Source organism: Diaphorina citri, unplaced genomic scaffold (genome assembly GCF_000475195.1).
Source record: "Diaphorina citri unplaced genomic scaffold, Diaci psyllid genome assembly version 1.1 scaffold1739, whole genome shotgun sequence".
In the NCBI taxonomy this organism is placed as follows: Eukaryota; Metazoa; Arthropoda; class Insecta; order Hemiptera; family Psyllidae; genus Diaphorina; species Diaphorina citri.
In genome coordinates this window covers 1-20,670 of record NW_007379165.1, presented here as the reverse complement: position 1 = coordinate 20,670, position 20,670 = coordinate 1, and the positions used below count along the sequence as shown (strand labels likewise).

At 41.4% G+C, this 20,670-nt stretch overlaps 1 protein-coding gene across 1 annotated transcript; it reads left to right on the top strand.

Annotated features, from left to right (window-relative positions):
• Window positions 1-1,702: 1,702 nt before the first annotated feature.
• LOC103517071 (sushi, von Willebrand factor type A, EGF and pentraxin domain-containing protein 1) lies at window positions 1,703-20,666 on the top strand (the record flags this gene model as incomplete). The annotated part of the gene is given in 16 exon segments (XM_026829300.1): window positions 1,703-1,757; window positions 5,160-5,369; window positions 6,673-6,765; window positions 8,116-8,238; window positions 9,200-9,231; window positions 9,852-10,089; window positions 10,580-10,729; window positions 12,684-12,860; window positions 13,358-13,656; window positions 14,134-14,323; window positions 15,260-15,448; window positions 16,128-16,307; window positions 17,099-17,272; window positions 17,909-18,161; window positions 19,674-19,936; window positions 20,613-20,666. Coding segments are annotated over 16 exon segments (2,680 nt in total), but the record flags the coding sequence as incomplete, so codon positions are not given.
• Between the last annotated feature and the right edge of the window lie 4 nt (window positions 20,667-20,670).

Genomic DNA, 20,670 nt, shown 5'->3' with positions numbered 1-20,670 from the left:
GTTCAGAAATAAATAATTACAACATACTATATGTACCTACTTCACGTAGTTCTTAAAATAGACTCAGATTCGTTATGCCCAGCCATGCACTCTATCCTAATCTGAGAATTTCCTTCGTCTCATATACCAATCACGTCTTAAATTTCCTTCTCAACATCAAGAATAGATAACAATAAATAAACCTTTATCGTGGGTCTGCGAGTACGTAATTACGTATACGTAACAAATCCCTTGTCATAAGTCTCTGGTAACCAATACTAACCTGTAGCTGATAGTTTTTGTTCGGTCAACATCCAAAATTTCAAATTCGTATTTTTTGAAAATAACCGCCAAAAGATGGCTTCGATATATCGGCGAAAAATATACCGGTTTTTAATATATCGGAACATCCCTACAACCTACAACGTGAATTACAGATAAGCCGTCGATATTGACATTATTGACGGGAAAATCGTCACGTTGGTCCCTTGAAGAGACATATCTATGTACTTTCATTGATTCCAGCCAGCACCCTGTACATGAAGAGTAAATACTAATAATTGCACATTAACATTATAATAAGATAAGTGCCCGTATACCTTATACAGGTGTGTGTGTGTGTGTTTTTTTTTTTTTTTTTTTTTTTTTTTTTTTTAAGAGGTTTGACAGAGGGAACTGTAACTGCTATGGTCTTATTGTCCCCCGAAGAGAGAAGGAAGACAGGATAGGAGAAAGCCAGCCGTTCCGAGAACGAACATTATCCCATCAGGATAAAATCCGCACCGGGCGGGAATCGAACCCGCGGCCTAGCGCTTACAAGGCAGACGCGCTACCAACTAAGCTAACTAGGCTGGCTAGCCCATGGTCTGTACGTTACGTACTACAGGTTTAAATGGGAAAAAGTAGAAAGTTGGGAACAAAATTAAAAATATCTCAAGAACGATTTGTCGTAGAGAAATGAAATTTGGTATGCTATCCCGGTATAGTCCAAGGACGCGACTGTAACAATTTGGTAAAAATCGGATAGTCACTCATCCAGATATTAACCAAAGTAATTGTTAGATAAAATCCGCCCCGGGCGGGAATCGAACCCGCGGCCTAGCGCTTACAAGGCAGACGCACTACCAACTAAGCTGACTAGGCTGGCTCGGAAAACTTTATTGGAATGATTCATTGGAAATTGTCCCTTCAACGTTCTATCGCCACTGGCTGAAAGGCTAACACTAAAAACGTTTCCGGTAGGTACTACCTACTTTTTTTACGCCCCGATTATTCGGTTTCTATTTCTCCCCGTTACATGTTTCTAATACTCCCCGTTACATGTTTCTAATACTCACCGTTACACATGGTTCTAATTTTTCTAATACTCACCGTTACACGTGGTTCTAATGTTTCTAATACTCCCCGTTACATGGTTCTAATGTTTCTAATACTCCCCGTTACACATGGTTCTAATGTTTCTAATACTCCCCATTACACATGGTTCTACTGAATAAAGAATCCCACTTACCTAAGTTACCTATTGATCGCGTTTTCCAAACAGTATTTATATGGAGATAGGATATTCTTTTGTTATACCTACCTATATCTTTGATATGACCAATAGATCAGTTGCGCTTACTTGGGTGATGTTTCATAGTCATAGAGCAGGAAAAATGAGGACCAACGGAATTTTTCTTTTTCTCCTACGACTTCTAGATCCCGAGATAAATCGATTTCAAAAATACCGGTTAATCGTACATCGTCCGGACATTGGTCAGGAGAATTACCGTTCTGTGGTAAGTTGAAACTTTGCGGTGAAGCTACATATTGGTACAGGCGAACCTGGATTATTTAGAACTGATTTTTTCTTCCAAGTTTTTAGAAAAGAAAAAAAAAACACACATTGGCATTTGTCATCACGTGACGATATTTGAAGCAGTAAAGTGAGTTGTATTGACAGCTTCGTCAGTCAAGTGCTTTGATTGTGTTTGAAAAATTGAGATTAAATTTAGAAGAAATAAACTCTATCATTTTGACAGTCGGTCCCTTTTGTTCCCTGTTATCCACATTTGACTGTATTTCAAGACGATACAATGGTACGGTCAGATGGCAATCTTTCAGTCAAGAGTGTAGAATTACTAGCATTATTATTACGGTCAAATTTGGTCAGTGGGTCGGTGGTACAGGAATCAGTTGCCTTGGAAACCACAACACAGTTGTACCATGTACGCTGTAATGTGTAATGCATGACACCCATGTGTCATGTAAGTCATGCATGATTGAGTTGCTTTCTAATCGGATAACTGGAGTATTTGAAGCTCGAAAATACGTGGAAAGGTAGGTACACAAAATATGTAAAAAATAATAAAAAAAAAGATCCGTGGTGTAGATGGACCTTAAGGCCCGTCTTATTATCGTGCAACTTTTAAAGTTAGCGTGTAGGTAATCGCCTGAAAAAACAAACCTATGAAAAAAAGTAATGATGGAGGATGGAGAGTCGGGCGTAATAAGTTGCACGTTAATATGTATAAAGATGTGTCCACACATAATCGATGGCGTCGATCAATATCGACTGAACCGTCCAGACTGCCTCGACAACATAGATTCACCTCGTCGATCGACGTCGAATATGTTCGAACACACCTTTACCGTATTCCTGCCCTAGATATTTATAGTTCCGAGACATAGAGATGTGTTTTTCTAATTTTCCTAGTGGAAACATTGATAAATCCGTGGGAAATGATTCAATCATGCATTCGATGCTTGGAACTCATATACAATCTGTATGAATTGGTTTTCTAATTTCATTTCATGTATGGGTAAGCTATTGGTTTCCTATGAGCTATCAGTCATTGTTAGTTGTAAGTCATAGCGTTCTCATGATACCCGTTAAACCAAACCTATGTATCTTTTTCTCACTGCAGAAATACGCCTATAAATAGGTATAGGTGAGTACTTGACTACTATTACTCATTTACATACATGAGAACTTGCTCATACACCTCTTCTATTCCATGCATAATATGTGACTATTACTTGGCTTGGGCTATATTGAGAAAAAAATTAGTGATGGGGTGCGACAAGTTAGGTTGGAAGATGTCTCTTACATATTGGGTTACCTACTTCCCCTGATTTAGGGTGTTGGAATGCTCTAGTAGTGTCGAGCTTTAGAGTTCAATATTAGAGTTCGGAACCCAGACATTCGATTGGACTTCCGGCACCCCAGTTATTTTCTCAGTGTACCTAAAAACAGAGTTGAGCAGAGAGCATAGAGCAGGGAAAGGGGAGCGACCACTTCAAACCGTATAGAACTGAGAGCAAAAAGTTTATGCTCTTTGCTATGCTCTTTGCTCTCCGGTCTACTCTATATTAGGCCTGATCGGACCATGACTGGCGTTGTAAGCTCCCTCTATGAATTAGGTTTATATATAATATATACGGATACTTTTTTTTTTTTGTCTAGGTATATTTAAAACCTGGTACCAAACATTTCTTTTTTTTTTTCAATTTATTATGTGCGTCAACTTTTTTTAAATTTATTTAGGTGCGTCAATTATTCTTATTTTTAATCTGAAAACTTTTTCTATAAGAAATAAATAAATAAATGAAAAATTTGTTCTAATTTTTTCAACGTTAGTTTCACAGATGTTTGTAATAATTACTATTAATTTGTAATTACATACACAAGTTTCCCATCACTACAAAATGAAGGTAAGTCCATAGAAAACATATTTTCTTCTTCATAAATGCGCTGATATGTTATGTTGTAACCACATGCATACGTAATCGTATATGTGATTTGAGAACATTATCGATTCTATGTTGTCTGGCTCTGCTGCTCTGCATCTAACTTTCTCAATGTTGGCTTTCCATGTGTCTGATGAGACCCGCACTTCATCTGCACTGTTGGCTGCAGACAGAACACAAACATATTAAATTTAGGAATTCAACAGTTATTTGCGAGTTCAATTATCACCCGGGACAGATTTTATTCTAAACAGATACGGTTCGTTCTCGGTAGGGTTGGCTTTCTCCTATCCTGTCTTCTTTCTCTCTTCACTTTCGGGAAGATAAGACTTCAGCAGTTACAGTTCCCTCTGTACGGGTTTGATACTTCTTTGTGTCAATGAATTTTACTATTTTTTGTGAACCATTACCAAATAAACATGTGAATAGTCTATCTTAGGCGATTTTTGCAACATCTCTTAAAAAACTAGCATTTTTTCAATTCAATTTCCAACTGGAATCTATTGAATTTCTCCTGATAGAAAGGGCTGCATCTAAAGTCCGCAAAAAATGACCTTTTTCGAACCTTTTTGTAAGTGGGACATCCGAATTTTGGTGCTCACTGCAGCATTGTAGGGTTTTCCCAATATCTCAATAATCCTAAAATCCAATGTTTACCTACCATGCTGGCACCGGTCGCAGGTCGCTATGCGCATTTATATGTCATAGCTACTCATTTTCCTCACGAGGCTGAGTGGGCCCCGCAACATCCAGTCACGGAATCAGTCATTTGCATGATACAAATTTCTTGACCCCGCCGGGAATCGAACCCGGGTCTCCCGCATGCAAGGCGAGCGAGCGCAGTGACCACTACGCCATGGGAGTTGACCATATCTTCATGTCATCACCATACTTGGCTCAATGTGTTATGATCGGTCATAAACTCTGTGTTTGTACTTAGTTGAGTTGTGAATAGAACCAGCAATGTCATTGAATTTACCACACAAGTTTATAGTCCAGTTTTAGACGTGCAATTTAAGCACCGAGATCAGCAGGTATCATGTATGTGTGTCTTATGTATGACTATGTTTATGTATGCTATGTATGTCGTACAGTCTACACCCACTAGTGGCAAGGTCGTTAGGTCTATTCATTTCATTTCAGGTTGGTACACTCAATACGAGTAGCCTTCTTAGTCCTGTTTTGTATAACATTACATTACTTCAACATAACGTACATAGAACTTATTGCAGATGTTTGATAGAAGGAACTGTAACAACTTTCGGAACAAAATCGAAAAGAGAATTAGGACAGGGTAGGAGAGAGCCAGCCGTTCCGAGAACGAACCTTATCTGTTTAGGATCGCCCCGGGAAGCGGAAAGGTCGACCTTCCAAGTTTTCTTCTTCTTCTTTTACTTCACCTTTTCCCAATCTAATTACCCTTACCCTAAGTTCCGAATTTTCCTGCGCAGGTACAAACGTCGCTCTGAGGCGACCCACCAATCAGTCGTCGACCATCCGAGGTGCACCGTCGTCCAACGCTAATGACGGTGAACTCACCACGGTGCACGACGGCAAGAGGTGCACCGAGACCCAGAAGGAGGTGTCACCCTGGTGGCAGGTCGACTTGTTGCGGCCCTACCCTATCCGGATTGTGAGGATAACCACGCGCGGCTGTTGCGGTAAGTTGTTCTTTTAGGGGTTTAGGGGGTCTTTTAGGGGTTTATCCCTAAAAGATTTTGAGTCACAAAAGATCCAATCAGGGCACAGTGACATAGGGCGTTTATTATAGCCCATGGCCCTACTTATACCAATACCAATAGGGGTTTTCCCACAAGTACTCGCGATTATCCTTGGAAATTTCAAGTTTTTCCTTTTACTTATGCGGCCCTACCCTATCCGGATTGTGAGGATAACCACGCGCGGCTGTTGCGGTAAGTTGTTCTTTTAGGGGTTTAGGGGGTCTTTTAGCGGTTTATCCCTAAAAGATTTTTAGTCACAAAAGATCTAATCAGGTCGCAGTGATATTTCATTTCGCAGTGATATTCATTTATTATAGCCAATGTCCCTACTTATACCAATACCAATAGAGGTTTTTCCCACAAGTACTCGCGATTATCCTTGGAAATTTCAAGGTTTTCCTTTAACTTTACTTTTTGATCAGAACTTAAAAAAAGAGGTTTCATAGAGGGAACTTTAACACCCATATTTATGAACAAAATGCTGGCTCTTAAGTTCGTGCTAAGCATAGTCTCAAGGCATTTGATTGGTCAATTTTGACTTGAGACTGATCTAAGAACGATCATTCTTGTTCATAAATACGAGTGTCAGACTCTAACAACGGAGGTCTTATCGTTCCGAAATCGAAAAGAAAAGGAAGACAGGATAGGAGAAAGCCAGTGAAGTTTCAAGAACGAACTTTATCTGTGTGTAGAGCTGTAGGGGAATGTCCATTGTCCAACCCGGGGCGGGAATCGAACCCACGACCTAGCGCTTAGAAGGTAGAAGGCAGGCGTACTAGATCCCAAGCTAACTAGGCAAGTGGACATTTGAGTATGCTTAATAGGGAAGCTGACCTCACAAGGTGATCAAGTATGCAGTCAGACATACCTCTCCCAAAGACATTTGTTTGACTGTATGCCAACATATCATTAGGAGTTTAATTTATGTAAAATACGTAGGTAGTTATTAATAAATGATTACAAATATTAATAATAAATACCTTCAGATATGTCAATAAAAATATTTTGCTGTCCAACCTTTAATTATCCCTATGAAAAAGTTGGACATAGGCAGAGACAACAGAAAGGTCTGAGCAAGCCACCAGCCCTTTCCTGCGACTTTTAATAAGGCAGGTCTCTCCAGCAAATCGCCACGCACATCGTTCCTTAATTTCAGTAATCTATGGGAAACTGGTGCATTGTGTGTCAGGCTTTAATTTGAACTCTGACCTGATAATGATATGTTGTTGATTTCATCTTGCAGGTCATCAGCCACTACAAGACTTGGAAATCCGGGTCGGGAACAGTACTGATCTCCAGAAGAATCCCCTGTGTGCCTGGTTTCCAGGAACCTTAGGTAAGTTCCAGGAACATACGGGCAGGACAAGTTACATAACAATGTGGGTAGATTCTGCAAAGCGAGAAAGCCTTAGTGGGTAAAATACGTAGGTAGTTATTAATAAATGATTACAAATATTAATAATAAATACCTTCAGATATGTCAATAAAAATATTTTGCTGTCCAACCTTTAATTATCCCTATGAAAAAGTTGGACATAGGCGGAGACAACAGAAAGGTCTGAGCAAGCCACCAGCCCTTTCCTGCGACTTAATAAGGCAGGTCTCTCCAGCAAATCGCCACACACATCTTTCCTTAATTTCAGTAATCCATGGGAAACTGGTGCATTGTGTGTCAGGCTTTAATTTGAACTCTGATAATGATAAATTTATATGCCAACGTATCATTAGGAGTTTAATTTATGTAAAATACGTAGGTAGTTATTAATAAATGATTACAAATATTAATAATAAATACCTTCAGATATGTCAATAAATATTTTGCTGTCCAACCTTTAATTATCCCTATGAAAAAGTTGGACATAGGCAGAGACAACAGAAAGGTCTGAGCAAGCCACCAGCCCTTTCCTGCGACTTTTAATAAGGCAGGTCTCTCCAGCAAATCACCATGCACATCGTTCCTTAATTTCAGTAATTCATGGGAAACTGGTGCATTGTGTGTCAGGCTTTAATTTGAACTCTGACCTGATAATGATATGTTGTTGATTTCATCTTGCAGGTCATCAGCCACTACAAGACTTGGAAATCCGGGTCGGGAACAGTACTGATCTCCAGAAGAATCCCCTGTGTGCCTGGTTTCCAGGAACCTTAGGTAAGTTCCAGGAACATACGGGTAGGACAAGTTACATAACAATGTGGGTAGATTCTGCAAAACGAGAAAGCCTTAGTGGTAATGGTGTGGTTGGGTAGAAAAACTCACACCAGAGGTGAAAATCTTGCCACTGAAAAAATAAAGCTCTCAAAAAGGTAGGTAAGGTTTCTTAGGATAATTTTTCCTCTGTAGGGGTGACCAACGCTGATCAGGCTTATCTGGTTAAAGCCACCTTGCCATTTCGTAACAAGGTAGAGCAGCGGTTGTCCTCAAGAGGCTGAGTAAAATGGTCACCCTTTCAGACCACCAAGCGATACGACGTGATGCGAAGTGACGTTACGTAACTTCAGGGATTCTTGTAAAACGGACTCATCGGTCCGGTGCGGAGTTGTAAATCCGATAACAAGATGACATAGGTACATAGAAGCATTACCTATTAGTTTATTAGGTATAATATTAATCTATGTACGATATAGGCATATAGTTACCTGTTTTTTAGCTACATTTTGTACTAAAATGTTCTTCTCGTGTTTACAGAGGAAGGTATCACAAAGTCGTTCACATGTGCCCGCACACTGGTCGGTCAGAATGTGTTCATCCAGCTGGTTGGAGTAGAAGGCTCCCTGTCTCTGTGTGAAGTCGAGATATTCACCACAGATGGTAAGCTATCTATTTTCAGATTTCCATATTTTAACTGATGAGCGATGAGGCTCTTAGAGATTCACAAATACTTCAAGATTGTTGGTTGTAAAGCAGAAATTGTAGAGACCCGGCTTTAAACTGTCTGCAGGGCTGGAATAGGAATAAAAGGTCTGTTTAGCCCTGCAGTAGAATAGTATATACTATTACTGTGGTTGAATTATATCAAACAATGTTGAGGATAAAATTCCATACTTCGACTGGGATTGAACCGGTAACCTCCTGATTATTATGTTTAGGCGGTCTCTTCTTGATCCCTTGTGTGCCGCGTCCATTTTAGTTTAGGGCTATTTGGACAGGACAACAGGACAAGTCAACTAAGTAGCTGGTTGAAAATCTAGCGAAATGGCGAGGCAAAAAAAAAGTCTGATATGTTCATCCAGCTGGTTGGAGTAGAAGGCTCCCTGTCTCTGTGTGAAGTCGAGATATTCACCACAGATGGTAAGCTATCTATTTTCAGCTTTCCATATTTTAGGTAATGATGAGTGATGAGGCTCTTAGAGATTCACAACTACTTCAAGATTGTTGGTTGTAAACCAGAAATTGTAGAGACCCGGCTTTAAACTGTCTGCAGGGCTAAAGAGACTAAAGTAGTACTAAAGAGATTTAAAAACGGCTAGAATAGGAATAAAAGGTCTGTTTAGCCCCGCAGTAGAATAGTACATACTATTACTGTGGTTGAATTATATCAAACAATGTTGAGGATAAAATTCCATACTTCGACTGGGATTGAACCGGTAAGCTCCTGATTATTATGTTTAGGCGGTCTCTTCTTGATCCCTTGTGTTCCGCGTCCATTTTAGTTTAGGACTATTGTAGTACTGCAACCTCCTATACCAATTTTTCTTCCGCCGCCATAGCAGGGGGAATATCATAATCACCTCTCGCTCCAGCTCTCGTATATCCTTATCTTCCCTTTCAGAGTTCTCCACCGACCGTTGCGCGTCGGAAAAGGCCGCCGGGTGCCGCGACTGACAGCAAGTGACTTGTTCAAAGGCTTGCCTAGACCTATGGAAACGCAATCCAAGTGAATTTTTGCATTGAGTTGAGACCGTGTATGAGTTTTGTATCCATCATTACAACCCTGGATTTTTACCAAATTGTTACAGTCGCGTCCTTGGACCATACCGGGATAGCATTCCAAATTTCATCGCTTTACGACAAAGCGTTCTTGAGATATTTTGTTCACAACCTTTTCAATTGGCAAAATCAGTCAAATCGGCCGAAAAAGTGATTTTCCGGCAGATCTGACCGTTTTCTGGGATTCAAAAGGAATAATTCTCATGGGCGTCTTTAAAAAAGGTAAAACGACAACTCCACTGAACTTTTGACAAGATTTGATGAAGCAGTGCAGCTCAAACGCCCCCATTTTGTAACGAAAAAACTGCTGTTCCACATTGACAATACCCCGTCCCACACCTCAACAATTGTCAAGGCTAAACTCCACCATTTTGGTTAGGAATTGTTGCTACAACCACCCTACTCAACTAACTTGACTCCTATGATTATTTTCTGTTCTCTAACTTGAAAATTTGGATCAGAGAAAAGCGGTTCACCTCAAAGGATGACGTGAGCACCCCAAAAAAACGCTATTTTGAGGAATTTGAATCGACAAGGGCGCATCGTTTGCCGACGCGCGGTCCAAGTGCCAAGCATCGGGCGGTGATCTGGTGCACGGTTTCAGGGGGATAACGAACACGTTCCTCCTAGGGGAGCTGGAGAGGAGGAAGGACCGCCTGAAGACACTCCTAGTGTGGATCGGGGCACAGAAGGACCCGGGCATCACGGCCCGCACCTGGAAGTGGGTGGATGGTGAGTGAACCGACCTTCTGGGAATACGGACAAACAATAAAATGGATTTCTAGTCCGTCCTTCCTTTATTATTACAATAGTAATAAAAAGTTATAAGGGACGGACTCTTGTATTCGCTTCGGTGTCGGTCATTCTTTAGAGGTTTGATAGAGGGAACTATAACAACTACTGAGTGAATTGGCCTTGTGATCCTATAGGAAGGAAATGTGATTTTATAGAGGTTGAACCGTTGAACGTCACTGTTGTGACAGGGATTTAACCCACCATTTGGCGACAAGCTACCCGCTTACTGATACCCAGCCTGAGCGGGGCCGGAAAAGCCAGCACCACGCGATTGTCTAGAATTCCTAGATAGTCACTCATACGGATACTAACCACGCGCATCGTTGCTTGACGTCAGTGATCCTTAGGGAACTGGTGAATTCAACGTGCTATCGCCTCTGGCTACATAATATAGTTAGTAGGTATTAAAAACTGATTTTATTTTCAGGCGAGGTTGTAACCAAACCATCCTGGGGTAAGGACCAGCCTAACAACTACAACGGAGAACAGAACTGTGTGGTATTGGATGGAGGTAGGGGATGGTTATGGAACGATGTCGGATGTAAACTGGACTATCTCCACTGGATTTGTCAACACAGTAAGTTATAGAATAGAATAGAATATACCTTGTTTATCCTGCCCGAATAGGACTGAAAAGTCCCTTTACCCCAGCAGTCTAAACAAGGTCTCGTATACTGGGTGTTCAAGCTCATACTGCCCCACAGGAAAGTAATTCGTAAAATCAGTACCCGATCTATGAGTCTACAATTCGATTCTTTTCTTTATCTATGTAACTAGGTATAGACTAAGTTGAAAAATAGAACCAAAACATGTAGGTATCTTGCACCATTTTCTCAAACACAGGTACTTATTGATCCACCCTCGTATGCTATGTATCTCTTACAGTCTACACCCACTAGTGGCAAGGTCGTTAGGTCTATTCATTTCATTTCAGGTTGGTACACTCAATACGAGTAGCCTTCTTAGGTTCTTAGTCCTGTTATGTATATCATTACGTACATTAATTCAACATATTATGTATACAAAAAGAACTTATTCCAGATGTTTGATAAAAGGAACTGTAACAAGTAACAAATTTCGGGGTGGAATCGAAGAGAGAATCAGGACAGGATAGGAGAAAACCAGTCGCTTCGAGAACGAACCTTATCTGTTTAGGATAGGATAAACAGATAATTGAGAATTTTTGGAACCAAATTTAGCGTCCCGTTAATTATTAAATTCATCAACGTTATTTGACGAAAACTCGTTTCTGCAAAAACACAGAAACACATGCGCAGAACCGAGTTTTCTTCAAATGACGTTAAATGGGTCAGTTCAGTGGATGCTAAATTTGGTTGCAAAACCTCCCTAATATCGCCCTACCTTAAATTTTCCTCCGCAGGTACAAACAGAAAGCCAGTCGTTCCGAGAACCTTGTCTCTCTAGGACAGTGTTTCTTAATTGGTGTTCCGCGGAACCTAGGGGTTCCGCGAGCTGACGGCAAGGGTTCCGCGAGATATTTTGGAAAAATCATACACTAGATAAAATGCAGTTTCAGAACGACCATCTTAGACTAGGTATTCCATCTTATACAGCTTTTTTTAGAGGTTTGATAGAGGGAACTGTGGGGGTGCAATCTTGAAAGTTCAGGGTTCCGCAAAGATGTTCACCTTTTGAAAAGGGTTCCGCGGCCCAAACTAATTAAGAAACACTGGGGGGTGCAATCTTGAAAGTTCAGGGTTCCGCAAAGATGTTCACCTTTTGAAAAGGGTTCCGCGGCCCAAACTAATTAAGAAACACTGAACTAGGGGATACCTTTCTTCCGTTTCTTTGATATCTACCTACGGGTGCAATCTTGAAAGTTCAGGGTTCCGCAAAGATGTTCACCTTTTGAAAAGGGTTCCGCGGCCCAAACTAATTAAGAAACACTGCTCTAGGATATTTAGGATAAACAGACAAGGTCGCCCCGGACGGCGCGCTACCTTCAAAGTCATTTACCCTATGGGTGCAATCTTGAAAGTTCAGGGTTCCGCAAAGATGTTCACCTTTTGAAAAGGGTTCCGCGGCCCAAACTAATTAAGAAACACTGGTCTAATAACTAATAACAGTAGGTAGGTAGGTAATAGGTACTGAACTATGTAGTTCATTGAGTATATTCAGCAAGTCCTCTATTTATTCTTCTATTTTCTCCCTAGTTAGGTACATAGTTTTAGTTTCACTGACAGTTCCCTCGGGGACCCCTTCTCTCTCTCTCTCTCTCTCTCTCTCTCTCTCTCTCTCTCTCTCTCTCTCTCTCTCTCTCTCTCTCTCTCACTTCATCAGATAATTATCAGAAATATTTTTCTAAAGTTGAAATGTTTAAAGAAAAGCCACATCAAATCATTTGTCCTTGAAAAGGCCTTTAAAAATGTTCACTCAAGCACTCAAAAGAAGTTATTCGAGGAATTCTAGACCCTCTTTATAATTGTGAAATAAAGAAGAAATATTATTCAATCAATCGAAATCAATCAATCTAAAAAATAAAATAAAAATCTCTCTTTCTTCCCCTCCAGATCCCGCAAACTGCGGTAGTCCCGACAGGCATGTGAACACGACATTCGTGGGCACTGTCAGCACCAAACTGGGCAGTACTATCAGTTATGCATGTCCTGAAGGCAATATGCTGGTGGGTAGTGCCACCCGGACCTGCAAGGAAGGATTCTGGACTGGCGTAGCTCCTACTTGTCAATGTAAGAACCTTGAGAATTTTGCAGCTTAAGATGTTTGAACACTTTGCAGATTTTCAGCTTCAGCCGATGGATGTTCCCAATCTGGTCCTCTACTTATTTTTGTCCAAATTGTTTAGGGAAAGCTATGAGCGATTGAGTATGAGAATAGATTAGGTACATGCTGAAATGGTCCACCACAGACTCCTGGAAAACTATCGAATCAGCCCTGCACCACAGGACTGGATTTTACAGCTCGGGCTTCGAATCCCGAATATATTTTCTCTGCAGTCGAGGCAAACTCAATGACCAATTCGATAATGGTTTCACAGAGAAGTTCTTTCCCGCCTGAGGGCGAACTTTATCCTAAACAGATAAAGTTCGTTCTTTGAACAACTGGCTTTCTCCTATCCTGTCCTCCTCCCTTCACTCTCAGGACGAAAAGACCTCTGTTGTCACAATTTCTTTAAAGTAACAATAATAAGACTAATTTGTAATTTTCGACCTTTCTCTCTCCCTAGACGTGGACTGCGGTAAGCTAGAGCACATTGAGCACGGTACGGTGACCTTGGAGACCACGCGCACCACGCACGGCGCAGTCGCCATCTACGCATGTCACGAGAACTACACCCTGATTGGTGAAACGCGGCGCGTGTGTGGTGATGGCGGCAAATGGAATGGCACGGAGCCGCAATGTCTGTTTGATTGGTGCGCCGAGCCGCCCCAGATCAGCGGCGGCATTGTCACCACCAGCGGCCGAAGGACCGGGTCCGTAGCGACGTACTCGTGTGAACCCGGCTTTATACTGTTTGGATCCAATGTGAGTTATCTTGAGATTTGTGTCGATTTTTGTTGAGCTAGGAGGTAGCCAAAGTGTGGAGCAAAGTGAATCGAGCTTTTATATCCAAAGTTCCTTACAATATCTCCTTTTCAAAGGAAAAGAATAATGGATTAAAGTTCTTTTCCTTAGCCTACTTTATCATGAGCACTCGTTGCTGTGTTAAAAGCCCAGACTAGGTTAGGTGCCGGTAGACACTAAAAGTACACGGAAAAAAGACTTTTCCCTTTTGACTGTTAAGGCTGTTAAGATGTTTTACCAAAAGGATTTTCATCTTTAGACGACTCTTGAATAAAGTACTTACTTGAATTACTCATACTGTCTAGAAATGTTGCCTCTCTAAAAATACTAAAAAAAAAAAAAAAAAAAAAAAACAATACCGGCAAACAGATACAACCCGCTACCCTCTGCGCGTCAAGCTGTATAACACGTTCCAATCCCGGAACGGCCTTCGGTTAGTGGCCGATCCGGCCTGAACCAGACAACCCTCCCCACTATTCCTTACTCAATGGTACACAGCGCATGGGCTCAGGTGGCCGAGTAATTAGTTTGTGGATGGATGATTATTGCTGGAGCCGGAGCTATGAGACGACAAGTGTGCAGATTGCGAGATGGAAAAGTGGTACCGGGACACGCCATCTCTGTGAATGTAAGTTACACGAATGATACCAGGTTTGATCTTGCTAGAATAGGACTGAAAAGTCTTTTTACACCCCCACAGTCTTTTATACAGTTTTTATACACAGTTTTTTATACCTATACATAATTTATACTTTCGCCGGTCCTGCTTGGGCTGGGTAAAATCAACTATGTATGTTAAGGCGGTCTCTTCTTGATCCCTTGTGTGCCGCGTCCATTTTAGTTTAGGGCTATTTGGACAGGACAACAGGACAAGTCAACTAAGTAGCTGGTTGAAAATCTAGCGAAATGGCGAGGCAAAAAAAAAGTCTGATATGATCATATCGATTGCCTCACCATATGAGAGTGGGCACCAAAAACACTTGCAGCGTTTCCTTGCTGAAATATGTTCGGAGTATTTTAGATCAGATTGCCTTACTGAATTATCTGAGCAGTCTTGTTTAACTTCTCAATCATCTTCTTCTTTACTGCACCTTATCCCAATCTTATTTGGGGTCGGCGTTACCCTCCTTTATCCTACCCCTCCATACCCTCCTAATGCCTCCTCCCTTCTCCATCCCTTTTTTCTTATTTGACCTCTCAATGTCTTCTGTTTAATATAACCCTGATTGCTCCCATGGCGTAGTGGTCATTGCGCTCGCCTTGCACGCGGGAGACCCGGGTTTGATTCCCGGCGGGGTCAAGAAATTTGTATGATCCAAATGATTGATTCCGTGACTGGCTGTTGCAGGGCCCACTCAGCCTCGTGAGGAAAATGAGTAGCTATGACATATAAATGCGCATAGCGACCGGTGCCAGCATGGTAGGTAAACATTGAATGTTAGGATTATTGAGATATTGGGAAAAATCCTACAATGCTGCAGTGAGCACCAAAGCTGTTGACATAATAACACAAAGAAACTGCATTTACATTTACAATATAACCCTAATTTTCTTCTCTCTTCAGTGATCACCTGTTCCAGAGCCGGAGGTACCCAAAGGGGCGCGCATATGGTGGTGGGGTACGACCTCAATGTTCATTCGACACTGGAATTCCACTGTGAACCTGGGGCAATCTACTCGTACGGTCAGCCGCTAGCGTTGAATGCGCACCACGACAGGGGGGACTGGGACAACATGTCACCACAATGTCAATGTAAGTTATGTAATATGTATTACATTGTGCCTTTCTTGTCTATTTCGTTGTTACTCCGAAAGTGCAAGGTGTGTCCCACACATAGTTGACCGGCCGTTGACGAAGGTGAATCTATGTTTGTCAGGCAGTGTGGACGGTTCAGTCCGACATCGGATCAATGGGCCGATGTGGACACACCCTTTACCATGGTTTTTTTTTTCCGAAAATGGCTAATTGTTGATGGCATTTGACAAAACAGGTGGCTATTTATAAAAAACGAATTTTATCAAGAATCTGTCGTAGGAGAAAGAAATCCTCACGTCCAATGAAAAAATGTTGTACTGGTTTTTCATACCGACTTTTTCTCCTGTGAAGCTTTGCTTCTAACCTAACCAACCTCACCCTGCCCTCGGTGGCGCGAGTGGTCAAGGACGCTCGCCTCGTCTAATGTAGCAGTTGTTCCATTGCTACGAAATAAAAACGGCGGTGGAACACTCATCTTTAAAAAAAAAAAAATAAAGATACGATACGATAGAATAGAATAAATGGAGCTCTAAGGGTTAGGTGGTAGAAAACGCCTATGGCGTTAACCTCGCCTAGTGGTTGCCTTCCACTCAAGAGTCTATTATTATCTATTATTACCCAAGCACCTCAAAATCAGATTTAAGAAAAGTTTGTCAAACGCATTTTATCTTTCCAGACATCGACTGTGGTCGTCTCACGGCCATTCCATACGGCTCCATCTCCTACCTAAACGAGACTACCTATCTGGGCAGTGAGGTTCTGTACTCTTGTTCTCGGAACTATCGACTGGTGGGACATCCTAGGAGATCCTGTCTGGAGAGCAAAGTCTGGTCTGACACCGCCCCCAAGTGTGAAGGTAAGGCGACAAAGGATATTAAGGTGTGTTCAAACGTAGCCGTTGATCGACGAGGTCAATTTAAGTTATCGAGGCAGTGTGGCCATCGATGGCCGGTCGACGCACCTTTTAAAGGCACTTTTCGACTGATTATTGAAGTTATTTGAGCAATTTTGATTGAGCAAACCCAACGGTTGGTAGCTAAACGGGCGACCGCACTGCACTTTCGGGGTGCAGTGGGCACTCAGCCTTGTGAGGACGTAAAATTGCCTGAAATGCGAACGAAAAACGAAAACCAAATCAGAATTGAGACAAATTTAGGATTGAGCTTATTCATAATTACATACCCAGTTCAATCCAGAATTGAAGCCAACTCCGACTTCGTAACTTGAAATGGGGATTATGGCTCTCCAAAAGATTACCTCGACACGCGAGAACCAGACCCAATGCAACAACCACCTCTTTTCTTCTCCATTTTCAGAAATCCGTTGTCCAGAGCCTACGCTGCCCGCGCACAGTATTCTGTCCGTGACGGGAAACGATCGGCTATACGGGCGTACTCTCATCAAGACTGCAGACTCGGCCTCTTCAGTGGCCACCTATAAGATTGGAGCTCTGGTCAAATATAGGTGTGAGCGGGGGTTAAATTTAGGATTGAGCTTATTCATAATTACATACCCAGTTCAATCCAGAATTGAAGCCAACTCCGACTTCGTAACTTGAAATGGGGAACATGGCTCTCCAAAAGATTACCTCGACACGCGAGAACCAGAACCAATTCAACAACCACCTCTTTTCTTCTCCATTTTCAGAAATCCGTTGTCCAGAGCCTACGCTGCCCGCGCACAGTATTCTGTCCGTGACGGGAAACGATCGGCTATACGGGCGTACTCTCATCAAGACTGCAGACTCGGCCTCTTCAGTGGCCACCTATAAGATTGGAGCTCTGGTCAAATATAGGTGTGAGCGGGGGTATAAGGTGGAAGGTGAGTAGCGAATAGTTTTAAAATGAAGGGTCGAGAGGAAGAACGGACTAAGCCACACATATTATGAATCTCGTTTTGAGATAATTGGAGTTGAAGTTAAGGAGTTGCCCACGGGTTAGCCAAACAGCATTACTGATAACTGCTAAACTACAGCTGATATTGCCTTTAATTCCTCTACTAGTGGATAAAGTGCGTCAGACTGTGGCTTAGTCCAAAAAACTGAAAGAATCGGATTATGACTATTCAGCTATTCAGCATTGCGGGCAAATTACCAAAAGAGTCCACTTCCCAAACCGCTAGAAAAGGATTAAACTTCGAACATTCCTTAAGGAAAACTCATTCGGGGACATTGTTATTTTTTATTTATTTATTTTTTATTTAATATACCTTATTTATACTGTCGCTAAGACTAAAAAGTCCCATTATGCCAACAGTTTAAACAGGCCTCATTTATTTACATCAAACATAAGTACATACATACCGACATAGGTTTACCATTGAAAAGGATGGAAAAATAATACATGTATAAAAAAATATTAATGGTAATAGCCACCAAAGACATCTCTGTAGTAGGGGGTAAAAAAATTAAACATACCGAGAACTTTCACTAACCGAGTTACTTTATTCCGTCCCCAGGAGAGCCACTGAGTACCTGTGAGGACACCGGCTCCTGGTCGGGATCAGTGCCGGAGTGTATCTACGTGGACTGCGGCAATCCAGAGACCGTCCCCAATGGCGGCTTCACCCTCACGTCCAACGCTACGTACTACGGCACTGCGGTTCTGTATGAATGCGATGAGAACTATCGGCTAGAAGGACACGCGAGGCGGCTGTGTCTGGAAAACGGAACGTGGAGCTCCGGCCTGCCTACGTGTAAAGGTAATGAAAAGTCTCAATAAGACTATAAAATCGCTTACCCGGAGGAAACGAAGGACACGCGAGGCGGCTGTGTCTGGAAAACGGAACGTGGAGCTCCGGCCTGCCTACGTGTAAAGGTAATGAAAAGTCTCAATAAGTAAACTCAAATTATGGTAAGAAAACACCTGAATATTTTGTACCTACTTTTCTAAATAGCATGAATATGTTTAACCAACTAAACAGCTACTCAGAACTGAAAAATTACCTTCTTACAAATATTGAAAATATTAAATTAGTTTAGTTACATTTTATACGTTTATATGTATCTACTTTGCTATTATTTTTATAGTTTATATACTTTATGTACTATCTTATATATTGTAATCTTCGTTGAATGAATGGGCTTTTCATAACAATTTTTTATTGTGTGAGAAGTTATTTCATTCAGCGTTGAATAATATAAAAAGTTTTTCTTAGAAGTCAATATTGACTTGGGAAAAACACCTTTGTATATCTATTATTATGTTCAATAAATGAATAATTGAATTGAATTGAATTGAATTACCTGAAAACTCTCTGTGGTAAGATCGGGCTGAACTGGAACTAAAAGGTTACAAGTCATGTTTCCATAAGCTTAGGCAGCAATCACCCGTATTGTGTAAAACCTAGCAAGCAGCTGTATAGTTCAGTGTTAATTATTTTTTAGCCTCTTGACCTCTCCGGCCAAGAGGTAACAACAAACCAAAGATTTGACCTTTGGACTTTAGACTTTACCTACCAGCTTCAGAGCTCCGGTCTGAGCTTGAGGCCCGTGAATAAACAATTTCATCTTAAGATACAGTAATTACAATTTATAGGTATGCGTACTGCTTATACCTAGTCAGTATGAGGGCCAAAATTACAAGAATATAATCACAATCGAGTCAATGGACCTATTAATTTTGTTTAATAATAACAGACTATTGAGTGGAAGGTAACCACTAACACATAAGCCTTAGAGCTCCATTATAAGGTCGATTTCTCAAACAAATGAGAATAAAATTCCATGCCTCTGATGGAAACGAACCCTTGCTCTCCTGTTTACCAGGCAAGCGTCTTGACTACTACACCTGTTATGTTTGTGCTCTCTTCTTATGGGTAGCGATACTACAGTATTAATTCATAACACAATTACTTAGGTAATTAACTTTAAACTTTTATTTATTATTTTAAAAACACAAACTACAATATTTTGTCCTTGAGCTTTCACACTTTTCTCAACTAACTAAGATTCTCCTAATCGATACTAGGCATCGACATCAGATATCGACTCCTAATATCGATTATTATTATCACTCTACTACAACACCACCGAGGTATCTTTAGGTTGCAAAACACCCAAAAAGTCTCTTACGGGGCCGGCGCACTCCTGTTTACCAGGCAAGCGTTTTTACTACAACACCGAGGTATCTTTAGGTTGCAAAACACCCAAAAAGTCTCTTACGAGGCCGGCGCTCTCCTGTTTACCAGGCAAGCGTTTTTACTACCACCGAGGTATCTTTAGGTTGCAAAACACCCAAAAAGTCTCTTACACCCGCACTTGCACTAAGCGAGGTACATGGTCCGGGCACATACCCACGTGTAAGGCCATCGACTGTTCTCATCCGGGTAGCATAGACAACGGCCGAGTCATCATCATGAACCAAACGACTACCTACAACAGTGCAGTGGAATACCATTGCGTACCGCAGTATCAACGCATAGGGCCGTATCTGAGGAAGTGTATGGAGGATGGATCTTGGTCTGGAGACGAACCACGCTGTGAGAGTAAGTAGAAATTTCGGTCCCAATAGGACTTACTCGTACAGTACAGCCGAAACGACTAGAGTTCGATCGGAGCAGCAGTGTAAAATAATCGAGTCAGACTCAAAACGTGCTAAACACCGTCCATCTGATGGCGCTAGCATAGACGATTGTCAGGCGCCTTATGTGTTTAAGATAAACTTCGCCCCGGGCGGAAATAGAACCTGCGACCTAGCGCCCATAAGACAAGACAAGATAAGAGCACTTCCTTCCAAGCGAAATAGACTGGCTTGTTAAAGATTAAATTCGAACAAATTAATTTTATTTTTATTTTATTTAATATTATTATTTATTTATTATTATTATTATTATTATTATTTTTTTTTTTTTTTCAAAGAGCGCTTTAACTCTGGAATACCAGGTCGTTCACGCCGTTCTCCCATTAACTCCTTTTGATTAATAATAATAACATGTAATAGTAGTGCTTATTTATACTGCTCGCATAGGACTGAAAAGTCCCTTTACTCCAGCAGTAAGCTACCACTGTTACTGTGGTCAAATTGTCAATTTATATTGAGAATAAAATTCCATACCTCGGCTGGAATTGAACCCACGCTCGCCTGATTACCAGGCGAGCGTCTTGATCACTACACCACCGAGGCAGGTGATTAATTTATCTTGTTTTATTTTCCTCCTTCAGAAACAATCAGTGCCGTCTCCGAGGCCCAGACGCTAGGCTACATGATCAGTGTCGGAGC